Source organism: Cydia splendana, chromosome 12 (assembly GCF_910591565.1).
Source record: "Cydia splendana chromosome 12, ilCydSple1.2, whole genome shotgun sequence".
NCBI lineage: Eukaryota > Metazoa > Arthropoda > Insecta > Lepidoptera > Tortricidae > Cydia > Cydia splendana.
The window spans coordinates 19,906,575-19,921,749 of NC_085971.1; the positions used below are offsets into that span (position 1 = coordinate 19,906,575).

The 15,175-nt window shown below is 36.4% G+C and overlaps 2 protein-coding genes across 2 annotated transcripts in view; one reads left to right on the forward strand and one right to left on the reverse strand.

The window, feature by feature from the left end:
• LOC134795733 (uncharacterized) overlaps positions 1 to 15,175 on the reverse strand; it is a 180,597-nt gene that overhangs the window by 127,097 nt on the left and 38,325 nt on the right. The window lies entirely within an intron of this gene.
• On the forward strand, positions 4,699 to 7,998 carry LOC134795622 (balbiani ring protein 3-like). Its single transcript, XM_063767523.1, has 2 exons — positions 4,699 to 4,897; positions 5,995 to 7,998. Exon 2 carries the CDS (start codon positions 6,012 to 6,014, stop codon positions 7,791 to 7,793), a length of 1,782 nt encoding a protein of 593 aa, XP_063623593.1. The 5' UTR covers positions 4,699 to 4,897; positions 5,995 to 6,011; the 3' UTR covers positions 7,794 to 7,998.

Here is a 15,175-nt window from a genome sequence, read left to right on the forward strand (position 1 = left end):
TCAATGATGATGGCGAATAAATTGTTGAATAGTGAATATAAATAATAGTTGTCTAGCTGCTGACGTATGACTATGTTATTTAAATCTGTAAACTTATTTATTAAATTAGAATATATACGAGTACTCTACCACAGAATAAGTAACATAACATGTACCTAAGTAGTGTGTGCCTATATCAGGAGCAAAAATTTAGGTCCATTTAATGAACAATTTGATATCTAGATATTACATTATCACTACTAATATGTATTAAAAATGCGAAAGTATTACGTTGGTATGTCTGTCTGTTACCTCTTCGCGCTTAAGCCGCCGAAACTATTAAGTTGAAATTTGGTATGGGAATGGTTTGAGGCTAAGAAAGGACAAAGGATTTTTTATTAATGATCATCATCATCACCCCACGCAGACAAAATCGGCAGAAGCTAGTACCTACATATATTAATATTTTAACGTTACTGTGAAAATTGTAAAATAAATGTCAAAACTCGATAAAAACTTACCTAGATAAAGTTTTGTAAGTAAAGTTAAATGTTTACGGCACAGACAAGCTCTTAAATAAGTAGATTTAAATAAAACTATAACAGTATACTAAACAAACAGCCTCACTGCAACAATGTATGGAATAGCTTCACAGACTGCAACAACACTGACTTGTTCTAGATAAATATCATAATCTTAACCATTTACCCTCTTTAACAGGGAAAAGGGTCAACTTTGAGCTAAGTAGTTACCTCACATTGAGGACAAATACAAATATTTTTATTTCGCTTTAAAATTTGATACAAAAGATGTTATAAAAAATATATCGTGGCCACTCACATTCCACCAGAAACTGGCATGCAAAATTATTCTAGATAGGACCTAAATATATATAAAAAGCATGCAGCGGTACGTATTTAGAGTACTTAAATCTAATAATCTAGTGCACTTAAATGTAGCGTATTACTAAAATGACAAAATTACAATTAAGTATAATACTAATGTGTCATTACTACAATACAGATTAAATACCTAATCACTTATAATTATCATAAAACGTCAAGTTTGACGATATAACTTTTTGTATTGTACAGTGAAATAATTTAATTTCAGGGGCCCTACCGCAAAAACCGAAATTCGCAAATCTTTCTCTTTTACTCCAATGAAGGCGTAATTAGACTGACAGAGAAAGATGCTGGCAATTTGCGAACTTCGATTTTCGCGGTTATAGCCTAGGACCATTACGTCACAGTGACAATCAATATGAATGTCGCTAGAGACGTCATACTATTGTCACTGTGACAAGGTACGAAATGGTACTGAAGTAAATACCTTGACCTTAGGAGACACGCGGCATATTGGTAGTAAGTATGGAGATCGCGTAATACTGAGTTTCTAATATGAGTATCTGTCATAGGGTCAAAAATGTGACCGTATGTCAGATACTCATAAAGCGCGGGCCAAAAGTAGTATTTCCAGGCAGCGTAGTAGCCTTATTACCACTACTGCCTTAGCAGTGTCAAACTGACATATTCGCTAACGTCTGCGTAACTTACTTTCTATACATCTCGTTAATATGCGAGTATGAGCGAGATGCATAGAAAGGCTAGCGAATATGTCAGTGTCAAACTGGTGGTAGCCGTACAGGAAGAAACAAAAGTCCTCCGTTTACTTGTTCTCTCTTTAATTAGTAAGATCCTATGAGGTAAGCATATGAAAAATATCGTAACATATATTGAGGTATGTGTAGAGATACAGCACTAGTTAATTGAAAGCTGTAGGCGCTTCAACAGGAAGTGGAGTGTCGCATCGCATACGCATGCCTTCCTGGAAGAGTTATGCATCTGGGATAAAATTATTGTGTCCACTTTATTTCCTGATCATTGTGGGCTCTGGATTCATTTTAAGACCTTAATTAAAACTAAAGCAAGTTTTATAGGTTGGATCAAAAAGTGTTCCGGAAAAGTGGCGTCTTTTCTGTGGAACATACGAAAGTTAAGGATTTGCAAAATGTACGCAAATCCTTAACTTTCGTATGTTCCACACTACGGCTTTATTAATAGATTTGAACAATGCTATGAGAGTCTGGCAAGAACATTAGGCTTCCATCCATCGGAATGAATAAAGAAATTAGCACGCTTCTGGTAAGCTCAGTTGGTTAAGAGCGATTGGACCGGTAATTTCTTAATTATTCCTTTGATGTAAAAAATTGTAAACGCCAACTCCTAATGACACGGAGTAAACATGTCGAGTGTTTTTTGACTTAAAATACGTGAGTGACCCGTTCTTAATATATTTAAAACATTGTAATATCCTTTAGAGACGTGCTTGATAACAATTAATTTGCATTATGTTCATAAGACAGTAGGAAACAGTTTATTTCCTTGTTTACCAAGTATCGCAGACAAATGAGATCAGTATTATAAGAGTGTCCGAGTCAGTACGCTAAAGGATCTAAACAGAACATGCAAATTCTCGCTTTCACCGAATGTCCAATTTCACCGTTCTGCTCTCCATTGTGTTGCGGTCCAATCGGATTCCATTATCAGATGGAAAAGATGCATTTAAACGTTTTTTTTTCTTGATAGAAAACATTTATTTACATACAATATATATACAGTGGTACTACTAAACGAAATTAATAATTAATTAATTAACGTTTAATTAGAATATTATGTACTTGTACATACTTAAACAATTCTAGGCTGTTTGTGATCAACATTACAATCTTGTTTATTCTGATGTTTGTGAGAACCTAGGCCGCTCCAATATATCTGAACTCTGTAAGGTACGCTCAAAGATGCCATCAAAATTATCGACCAAATTGCTGGTGTAATCGAGGTGCGGAACCTCCATATATTTTTTATTGAAATTGTATTCAAAAATTCTTGCAAAACATCGTTTTTAGTGTCTTTTTCATCATCAATAAATACATATTTACCTGGCAAATAGGACCAGTTTCTCAAGACACCTTTTACTTGGGCTAAAATATCGAGAATATATCCCAATCGGTACCAAAGAGGAAAGAGTGGGCGATGTAACTTGCCTTGGAAGTGACCGGCACACTTTATCTACGAGAACAGACTAGAGATGGGCCGATTTCGGTGAAGGAAAACATCGTGAGGAAACCGCAATAAGGCCTAGTTTCCCCTCTGGGTTGGGAGGTCAGATGGCAGTCGCTTTCGTAAAAACTATAGCCTAAGCCTGCGTCAATTCTTGGGATTAGTTGTCAAGCGGACCCCAGGCTCCCATGAGCCGTGGCAAAATACCGGGACCACGTGAGGAAGAAGAGACTAGAGATGGGCCGAATATTCTGTAATTATTCCGTATTCGGTGTATTCGGAACATGCGACACAACTGAAACCGCCGTGTCGCCGAAATAATTTTTGGCTTGTAAGATTTTACTATTGTATGTATGTTAGTTAGTAAGGTATGTATCTATGGGCCTTAGTTGCCCTGATAATAAAAGATATTTGATTTGATTTGATTTGATATTTTTCAATGTATATTTCAATTCGGCCGAATAGTTCGGTTCGAACTGCCGATATTTACCGAATAAACAATTTTCCGTCCGCTAATTAGCGCGTTTGCACTTCGCGATTTTGTACTCACAGACAATTTACTGCCATCAATCGACACAGAACGCCATTTGATTTTGATCCTTGTTCTTCCACTGATATGTGTTAAAATTGTTAAATATCAAACGCCATTTACACGAGTATAGGCGAAAGGTATGGCGCCGTCTTTTTCTTGATTTTCGGAGGCACGTTTTTGTCTTAGACTTTATTTATTTTATACGGAGTTTGTTTTTGGTTGGGGCTAGAAAGATTGTCCCTTAAATATTGTGTTGCATTTCTATATCACCAGACAGTAAATTATTGCAACATCCATCGGTTCGTGCACCAGGGTGACAGGTGACGTCACACGCACTGTGCGACTCGACTGTAAACAGGTGGGTGACGTCATGCCATTGTTATTCTAGATGACTAACCGATTTGACCTGATGATACCTACTATCTCTTTTATTACTTTTGTTTGCTGTACACTTAGTTTGTGTCTTAAGTAAATCATGTTAATGTTCAGTAAATTTTAGCACAAAAAACATAAATGCCACGTAATCCAGAATATTCAACCACAGTAACACTAAACACTTTTACTTGGACTTTTCTAATAGAGGAAAATAACTTGAAGGTAAATTTTTTCCCTATTTGCAAATCTTTATAGCACATACGGTTACTAAATTTTCCTAGAAAATATATCACACAACCCCAAACTTTCCAGTACGTAGAGTGCACACGTTTCTAACCACCTTATTCCTACTCAGAGCGAGAGGTGCGCACTGCTTTGCGCACGATACTGTTGCTCATGAGGAAATTGTCAATTACCTGCTCAATATTCCTATAAAACTTATTACTCAACCCCAAACCACGTCCTAGGAAAATCGTCATAAAACACGTAGGTATGCCAAAACATTCCAGTACCTACAAAGGCTGGACACGTTTTGAACGACCTCAAAATACAGAAAAAATCAACTTCGAGTCGGGCCAAGAAAAGTCTGCAGCGGATACGTCATAATTTCGTAGAAGTTTGACGTTTAAAATAACACTTGCACTGCGTGGGCTATCAAATCCGCAGCAGACTTTTCTTGGTCTGACTGTAGAAAAGATCTACACAAACTTTCCTCTCCTTGTGACACAATCAATATTCCTAGAAAAATCGTCATAAACCCAGAACATTCCACACAAACAAAAGTTGCACTCGTTTCCACCACAACTACCTTTGTTATCAACGTGCGGTGCGCACTGCGCTGCGCACGGTACTGTTGCACACGATTTGAAATTCGAATATATACGGCACGCACGCGCTGCGGTTATCAGTACGAGTCAATTGAGCGCTGTGGGAAGTGATAATTGATAAGGTAAGATTGCTAATTGTTTTTGATAAAGGGCGTTCAACTGGTTGCTTGTGTTTGTTGTTTGATTCAATAGGACTCGAGGTGCGAGTTTGTTATTTGGGGTTGTGTGATACATTTTAGACGTTAGAGTTTAACATTTAAAATTTTACGTTTTGGGCATAATTATACGTAATGTAATACGATGCTTTTTGACGAGCCTATCGCGAGTTAACTTGTTTACCTTTATTTATTCTTCAAAATTAAAAAAAAATATATTTTATTAAGTAGGTTTCACTTTCAAGGGGATGCAGGGATTTTCACAAGTCAATAACACATTTTTAATGACATCATATAGGTTTCAATGGTCATGGTCGCTGATGACTAGAGTTTTCTTAATGTATTGTGTGTAAATAAAATATGTATTTCGTTTGGCACGTCCTGACGAATTGATGTACATATTTATAACGTGTCTATCTGAAACTGATATGGAAGTATATAATATAACTACATATTAGAACCTACATCATACTCTACGTTTTTTAGGGTTCCGTACCCAAAAGGTATGAATAAAACGGAACCCTATTACTAAGACTCCACTGTCCGTCTGTCTGTCACCAAGCTGTATCTCATGAACCGTGATAGCTAGACAGTTGAAATTTTCACAGATGATGTATTTTTGCTACCGCATAACAAAAAATACTAATTTTAATTTTTAACAAGCAGAAACGTCTGCGAACGATGCTATTAAGCTTAGAATAAATTTAAAAGTGTAAAAATTACTCTCTTGGGCTAGACTTGAACTCACGGCCTCTAAGCTCCCCCCTAAGCTCACTAAGCTAAGGCTAAGGCTTTGTCGCTAAGGGTCCCCTTGACCTGTAATATGGTGGAAAGATTTGCTGGCTATGGATGAAGTCTTGGTGGCTCAGATGGCAGAGCGCTGGTGTATCGATCCAGAGGCCGTGAGTTCAATTCTACCCAAGACAGTAATTTTCCACTTTTAAATTTATTCTAAGCTTCAAAAAATACTAAAAACAGAATAAAATAAATATTTTCAAGTGGGTTCCCATACAACAAACGTGATTAAAAGCAAGTTTAATTAACGTAACACTTTTACTTTACAGACAAATTCTGGGTCGACATGCCTTGCTGCCAAGTACGAAACAAACTCCAATGCAACATGGAATGTAACAACATAAACTGCTTCTGTATCCAAAATGGCGGAGAATCCTGCATCTGCCTTCAAGAGAAGAACGAATGTCAGTGCAAGTCCTGCCAATGTGACACTTGTACCTGCTTTACCACGGGTGAATGCACTTGTATTTGTGTACGTCGTGACGAAACAGGAAAGGTCATAAAATGCGACGGTTGCAAGGGAAATTGCGACAAGATTAACAAGGAATGCAAGTGCAAATGCGACAATTCCAAGTGTACTTGCATTGCTACTGGAGGGGCCAATTGCATTTGCGTATGCCTTGACGAAAGTGGAAAAATAAAGAAATGCGATGACTGCAAGTGTACTTGCAAGTGCAATTGCGACGATACTAAAAGTACTTGCGATGCCAGTGGCGAGGCTAGTAAGACTTGTAGCCGTGACGAAAGTGGGAAAATAAAATGCAGTGACTGCAACTGCGCTGCAGGCAACTGCAATCCTCAACCATGCCAAGCTTGTCAGAGGAAAAGTGACAATAAAGGATGCGTCTGCGTTCCTACTAAAGAAAAACCTTGCCTTTGTGTCTCTAAAGAAGTTAAAGAGAAGCTTGTGAAATGTAGCACTTGCAAGTGTGATGGTTCCAAGTGCACTTGCATTGCTACTGAAGGAGCTACTTGCATCTGTGTATGCCGAGATGAAAATGGAAAAATCAAGAGATGTGATGACTGCAACTGCGGTACTGAAACTTATTGCAAACCTGTGAAGATTTGCGACAAGAAGTGTGACAAAGACGGCTGTGTCTGCATCTCAACTGAAGGAAAATCCTGCGTTTGTATTCGTCAGGACAGCAAAAGGAATATTGTGAAATGCAATGACTGCAAGTGCAACTCTTGCAACTGCATTTGTGTATGCCGTGATGAAAATGGAAAAATCAAGAAATGTGGTGACTGCAACTGCGTTACTGAGACTTGTTGCCAATCTGGCAACACTTGGAAGAAATGTGACAAAGATGGCTGTATCTTAACCGAGGGAAAATGCTGCGTATGCATATGTCAAGATGACAAAGGAAATGTTGTGAAGTGCAATGACTGCAAGTGCAACTCTTGCAACTGCAAGTGTAATAATTCGAAATGCACTTGTATTGCTGCGAAAGGAGCCGTTTGCATCTGCGTCTACCGTGATGAAAACAGAAAAATGAAGAAATGCAATGATTGTAACTGCGTTAGCGACGCTTGTTGCAAACCTGGGAAGACTTGCGAGGGAAAATGTGACAAGGACGGCTGTATTTGCATCTCAACTGATGGAAAACCCTGCGTTTGTATTGGTCAGGACAGCAAAGGGAATATTGCGAAATGCAATGACTGCAAGTGCAACTCTTGCAACTGCAAATGCGATGATTCTAAATGCATTTGCATTGCTACTGAAGGAGCTACTTGCATTTGTGTATGCCGTGATGAAAATGGAAAAATCAAGAAATGCAATGATTGCAAGTGCCTTACCGAAACATGTTGCAAAACTGGGAAAAAGTGTGACAAAGACGGATGTATCTGCATCTCAACTGAGGGAAAATCCTGCGTTTGCATCCGTCAAGAGAAGGGAGAACTTTTAAAATGCGACGATTGCAAGTGTGGCTCCTGTAAATGCGAGTGTGATGGTTCCAAGTGCACTTGCATTGCTACTGGAGGTGGCGCTTGCGTCTGTGTATGCCGTGATGAAGCAGAGAACATTAAAAGGTGCGACGATGTCAAGTCAGTCACTTTGATAAATTAAATAAAGGTGCCTATTGTTATTACCGATACATATACTATGCATATTCACTTAAATATATTAAGTGTCGATGATATATCCTTATTACATATTCAACATGTATTTTCTAGTTTATAGAAAACTTATGTTATAGTTAAGCCTGATTTTTCGATCGTCATTTGTTATTTTGTTGATTAATGTTTGCTCTTCTTTTGTTAACAAGGTTAATTAATAAAACATGGTGTATTTACTAGATCGAAAAGTCAGCCTTAAAGGGGCCCAATGATTAACAGTCCGCCGGACGGTATCGGCCTGTCAGTTAGAACAAAATTTTGACAGTTCCGAACAACTGACAGGCCGATACCGTCCGGCGGACTGTTAATCAGTGGGCCCCTTTAATGTATTACTTAAATATACAATGTACTTATCCTTTATATATTATTCATGTCGGTGTTTGAGCTATATCAACTTCATTTTTTAATGCAATTAAAATATTCCATAGTAAATATCAATTAATCCACATTCCTCTTTTATTCCACCATTATCATGTCAAAACAATTCATAACAAGCTGGCAACTAGTAGCTTTGAGCCACTTAGTAACCTATTAGTATGCCGGACCGTTCTTCTAAAGTCCTTAGAATGTCTTGTCACGTATTGTATGTATATGTATTCTCGTATCCTACAGAGCGCAGGCGGTTGTTCGCCTCAAGCTAGCAGGGTGGCCATAGTAACAGGACCCCTATTCGACTAGCGATAACTGACGTATCAAGTTGATCAACCGTTGACGTAGGAAAAATTGTGAGTTGTCGAATACGTGCAGCTGTCAAAATTTAACATTAGCAATCCACAGTTAGGTGACAACCAAACCAAACCGAACCACCCCGAGTTCAGAGCTGACTTTTGGTTGTACCAAATGATATTATCCACAGTTGATCGAATCAAAACTTGATAGAATCAACATGCGATTAAATCAAGAGTTGATTTGATGTGGATGCAAAATCTGACAGTTGTACAACTTGTACATCTCGAATAACGCCCCTGGTCACTAATATCATAAAATTATCTCCTTTATACCTGCTAAGATAAGACAAGAGTGACAGAGATAGGTACTTCTACTCATACTACTGTAACAAGAGCGGTTCAGTATGCGTGATTCGATTCATCTTGCTTAAATCTGTCAAACAACTTTGTCAGTAGAAAAATATACATATAGGACGATAACCCTACGGGCCTACTTTTTTTAATTATCATCATCATCATCATCTCAGCCATAAGACGTCCACTGCTGAACATAGGCCTCCCCATTTGGGGGGGTGAATGCCATAATCGCCACGCTTGGCAGGCGGGTTGGCGATCGCAGTCGAGTACACCGAATTTGAGGGACGCTGCTCCGTCCACCGGTGGTCTTGGACGTAGTTTAAGGACATACCCGGGTCCTCCTTTTTTTAATATATACTTTTAAATATACTTATATATTTATTTTAGTGTAAGTATTATTTTATATTAGATTAAAATTGGATAATTTTGTTGAAGGGCTAGTCGGGGCAGTGATTGTATCGAAATCATTCACGTTCCACCCTTTGCAGGTCAGACTTACACAGTTTATTACAAGGATTTCCCATTTTTTTATCTTATCTCTCTCAAGGTAATAGTACCTAATCTATTAATAATGTAATGTTGAGCTTGAAATGAAGATTTTACCTGAAACAATCAAACAGTAACATTAATAAAGTTTTATAACAGTCAATAATAATTTACAGTGATTGTTGGAATAAACTTTACTTTACTTTAAATTATAGGTAAGAAAAGTTTATTAATTTAATAATATTATTTATTAAATAATTATTTATCGAAGCAATGTAAGCGAACAGCTTTATAACATAAACAGTTATAAATAACAGCAGAAATAAGATGTTTATAGAAAGTAATTGTTTTACGCGGCGCAGTAAACGTGATAATGTGGTTTAGAATATTTATCTTGACCCAGTAAGCATCTGGCCCAAATGGTTAAACTTGAACTGTAAACGGAGTTCACGTTATTATGCTACAAAATCTTTGAACCGTAAAATCACCGAAAAAGGGACTGCAATATACTTACATATACTCATGGACAAAACAGGAACGCAAAAAAAAGTTTAATTACTGGATTAGGTACAGTAATTAGTATTTTTTTTGCTTTCCTCTAAAGTTGTCTACGATTGTATGTTATTGCAAGCCAATGTTGTCAGTAGAAAAACCGGACAAGTGCGAGTCGGACTCGCCCACCGAGGGATCCGTACTTTTTAGTATTTGTTGTTAAAGCGGCAACAGAAATACATCATCTGTGAAAATTTCAACGAGAGACTCATGAGATACAGCCTGGTGACAGACGGACGGACGGACGAACGGGCGGACGGACAGCGGAGTCTTAGTAATATAGGGTCCCGTTTTTACCCTTTGGGTACGGAACCCTAAAAAGGCGCGAAATTCATTTGTATGAGAGATCGATCGACAGGTAATAGCCCACCGCAGTACAGTCAGCAAACGTATCTAATCTTAAATACATTTGAGGCAACATTATATATACTTTTAACAGTTCGCGTTCAAAAGTATGTGCAACAGTTTAATTGTTCTATATATATATTCATATCTATTTTTGTTAAGCTGTCAAAGAATGGTAGATATCTACTTTAATTAGACGCATATCTGAGTCACTACTTTTGACGCTGACTGTATTTTTTTTTTTCAAGTAGGCCTATACCACTTCCGAAAAGCCACAAATAATGCAAAAAATCCTAGTTTTTCACGTTGAGGGGTAATTGGCCGTATAAACGCTGTATAAGTGTGTTTTGGACAACCGAATGCGTGCGTGTTTCCGTGCATTTGTATTAATAATTAATCAATTAGCAGCACGATCGGTAGCGGATGAACGAATTTTTGTGCAGATTCGTTCTATTAATATATAATTAATTTAAATTTATTTATTACATATTTAGGGTACAGTATCTAAAATTAAACCTAAAATTAAAAACTAAACTAATCTAACTTGTATTACCAAATAATATCGAAAATTTATTTGTAGTCATAAGATTAAAAATAAAACAACTTTATATTTTATATAACGTCGTGGCAATTAGAATTTCTTGCGAATAATAATATTAGGTACAAAATGAGGTGTCAAACGGTGTTAAATGAAACTAATTTTAATATTCAACCCTTCATAAAATGCATATACTTACCTGTCTACATATTATGCCTAACAACCAGGCATCGTACATTTTATAGCATTTTCGGTGCAGCGGAGTGGTCTTGACGGAATTGGTATGAACAATTTCAACTCTAATGATTAATTAGCGTTAATTACGTTAATATTAACCTTAATTTACCATTTCAGTTGGAATTATCTATGCCAATTCCGTTAACACCACCCCGCTGCACCAAAAATGCTATAAAATATATGATGTCTGCTAATAACCAGTGATCGTTAATTTTCCAACAATTTTGGTGCAGGTTAGTAAAAACAAAGGATTTTCTCCATTTTTTTTCTAGGGAGAGGATTGATTAAGGTTAATATTACTGTTATTAACCCTAATTATCTATTCCACCTAGACCAAGACCTAGAGTAGGGCATACAGATGCTTTTAACCAACAATGCTGCACCAAAATTGCTGGAAATTTAACGATCACTGCTAACAACACACGGTTACCAAGCACCTCTCTAATAACAATAATTGTCAAATGAGGAAACAATTGTCTCAAACAACAATCAGTGACTAATGTTAGTAATTTCTGTACCGATTAGATCTCCAAATTGACGGAGTTCAAGTCTTATAAAGGTCAAAGAAACAATAAAATAACTTCCTACAAGAATTTAATGATTCAGTCAGGACCGTCATTAATTCTGTCCTTTATGTGTCGCGGTAAAAATAGCCTTCACGAAACTAAGGGCGTAGCTACATGATATTTGACAAGCATTCACTCAGTATTTCGTGTAGTGTACTTATATAAAAAATTTGCCCTTTATATATAATTATATAAAATATATAATTATACCTATATATAAAATGTGGAAAGAGGCCCTAAACTTGGTTATTTAATTAGCCATTAAACTAAAGAGTTTATCATTATACATAAGGAAAGCAACACAAAAAGTGTCATCAAATTAACTGAAATAGCATATTTCATTTATTTGGAGCACATTTCATTTCTTCACTGATATAAATACGTACGTACTTACTACATAATTCTAATACCTTTTGACTCTCCTCCTTGCACCACTACATGTCTCTGTTTGGCCCGATGGTTGACTGGTAGAGAATGCCATTAGGCATTAAGTCCGTTTGTCCGTCCATTTGTACATAATTTTTGTGTTTTGTGTAATAAAGTGCAAAGAAATAAATATTTTTATGTTATATAATATTAGACTAATATCAAGAAATATTACCTAGTCCGTTTATTTCTTGAAATTTTGACTATTCCAAAATTCTATTCACTCAAACGCTACAAAATAATACTTAATTATTATTCGAGTGTGTATTGACCCCTTCACGATTATTGCGCGCACGCTCAAAAATCCATGTTTTCCTGCTATGGCAAGTATGGCATAATCACTTTGCATGTAATTTTTTACGTCCGTAACAGTGCTTTAATGTGATAAGAATTCTTAATGAGATTTTTGAACTTATTACCATTTTTGTGCGCTGTGCTTGTTAATGGTCCTTGCGCAAAAAGAAAAAGAGATTTTACGAGAAATATGAGTACGAAAGATAAAAAGAATCGGATTTGTTTTATAAAGGCTTGTTATTTGTAAAACCAACGGGTCTTTTTTAATTCTTTAGAAAGAGACTTACTTTTGTATTTTAACAAGTTAGAAGCTTCTATACCCGCGAATCACACATTCCCCAATTTTAAAGTACTATTAGATGTCTTCAGCTTCAAATTAAAAGTCAGAAAATTTAGTACGTCGGGCGTTACGAGAATATACGGAATACACTTTTAAATTAATATACAAGTATACCTACTAGTGGTTCTATGAGCCGTAGACCTCACGCACCCCCATGTCATTATCGAAAATTACCAAAAACTAAATCTACAAAAAAATAGTTAGAAAAATTATATATTTATCGAACCTGCTCACCGAATTTCATGAGAATCGGTTAAAAAATGCCACCCGTAGACGAGAATACTCGGACTTACGAAAAATTTTTTGGCTAAGTTGAAACGGAGACCATTGCTTTCGCTCGGTCAATTAATGTACCATATTTATTAGCCTCCCGCAAACACAGAAAAAAATTGTTGACATGTAAAATATCATGTGTCGATGGGAACTGTAAAAAAGCATTTTTATATCTCGTTTCTGTAATTTATTATCTAGACTCTGATCTTTATTGCTTAGTCGTACTTGCGCGATTTTGAACCTTTTTCCCTGGACATAAGTACTAAAATATATGAGTGTACGTCTAGTTATAAATACGAGTTAATAAAAAGGCTATAAGAGTAATTCTAATAAAAACGCAGGAAACGATATTTTGTGTTTAAATAAACAAATTCGGTATTTTATACGCAGTAAATATCCGTTGGACTTGCTATTTAATATGGTATAATATTTTACTGATATGACATCACCCTCAGTTACAACGGTAAATTTTAGCAAAAACATTATTTTCTTATATTCTATAATAGTAAATATAGCCAAGTGCAAGAAGCCTGGCCCATCGATGGTTTATCTCGCCCATAGAAAATATTAGTTTCCTAATTTTTTATATATTCTAAGTCGTGGCAATTAGAAAAATACGATTACACTTCATTCTAATTACTATCACCATTTTTTATAAAGCCGTGGCAATTGTATGGCACTCTCTTACAATCCACCTAAACTATTATCCTCTAGAGTACTTACCTAAAGAGGCCCTCCAAACCAAACAAGAAGTCAAATTGGAGTCAACGTTATTAGCAGACATCGTAAATTTTATAGCAATTTTGGTGCAACGAACTTTTGAGCAACAATTTTGGAGCAACGTTGGTGTTAACGAAATTGGTGTAGAATAGATAATTCCAACTGAAGTGGTAAATTAAGGTTAATATTAACGTAATTAACGCTAATTAAGCATTAGGGTTGAAATTGTTTATACCAATTCCGTTAACACCACTCCGCTGCACCGAAAATGCTATAAAATTTACGATGTCTGGTTATTAGAAAATAAAATTGAATTTATTTCGTTTTAAAATCGAACGAAACAAAACAAAAGCGTCTGTATTACATTTAGTAACGATTTAAATTTAATTTGAGTTTTGTACTGGTATTAGGACCGTGGGACGCTAATATGCTATAATGTTTATGTATATTCACGCTTATAACCGTTGCCCCATTTCTGCTAAATAAGTTGTAAATCATCGTACAACATTGCAGACAAGTTTATGCATGTTGTATGGGCGTCGATGATTTTGCATGTCACATTCGCGGCTGCGTCATCGTCACTTGCTATAGCGTGTAATGATTCCGTTAGACGCAGTGCGAGTTACAACCGTCAAGATGATGTCAGAAGATGTGTTTATGACGACGGTTTTGTATCTTATATGCAATTCAATCCACAAACGCAATCGGTAGGTACGTGTATATATGGGATTATGATGGGAAACTATAAGCCACATCGCTGGTTAGGTTAGCATGCACTGAGCCCAAGATCGAACGCCTTGAAGAAAGTTGGTAAGGCCCACACTCCGAGGGGCGAATTTGAGTCGCTTAACTTCAAACTCGGGTAAATCCATCTGTCAGATTATGCCATTTTGGTATTGCTAAGTGGGTCGAATGGATTTACCCGAGTTTGAAGTCAAGCGACACATATATGCAGGTCCAACCGAACAACTTCCATTACGAGGGAACCCGAAATCGCGAAAAAAAATTTGCTCTTCATTGACAATATGATTTGGCTAATTAGGTAAAAAATCCTTACAATGTAGTTTCCTTAATTAATATAAACAAATTTTTGTTATATTCCACGGTAAACTTTTTTTTTGTTATATTTTACCATTACCGTTAACCGCTTATAACTTACGCCTTCGTCTCGCTATAGTTACGGTAAGCGCCACAATTTAAGCTATCGCTGGGATCGAACCCGCTTCGTCTTAACATGCTCATGCACAAAGTCGCGTGATAATATTATATTAGCGTTATGAGAACGGTCCCCGTTAGGCGCAGTTACGATTTTACAACTTCGGTGACATTGTGGATTTCAAGAGACGAATGAGAATGTTATTTTATAATCTTACATATCTGGGCATTTTCACCTTTTTAAATCGATAATCATCGTGATTCTGAGTCTAAATAACCCAAAAGTTGATGGTTTTCGAAAAAAAGTAAATAGTACCATTTTCTTAAAAGCCCCCATCTATATTATCTATTTATTATAATTTTTATAGCGCGATA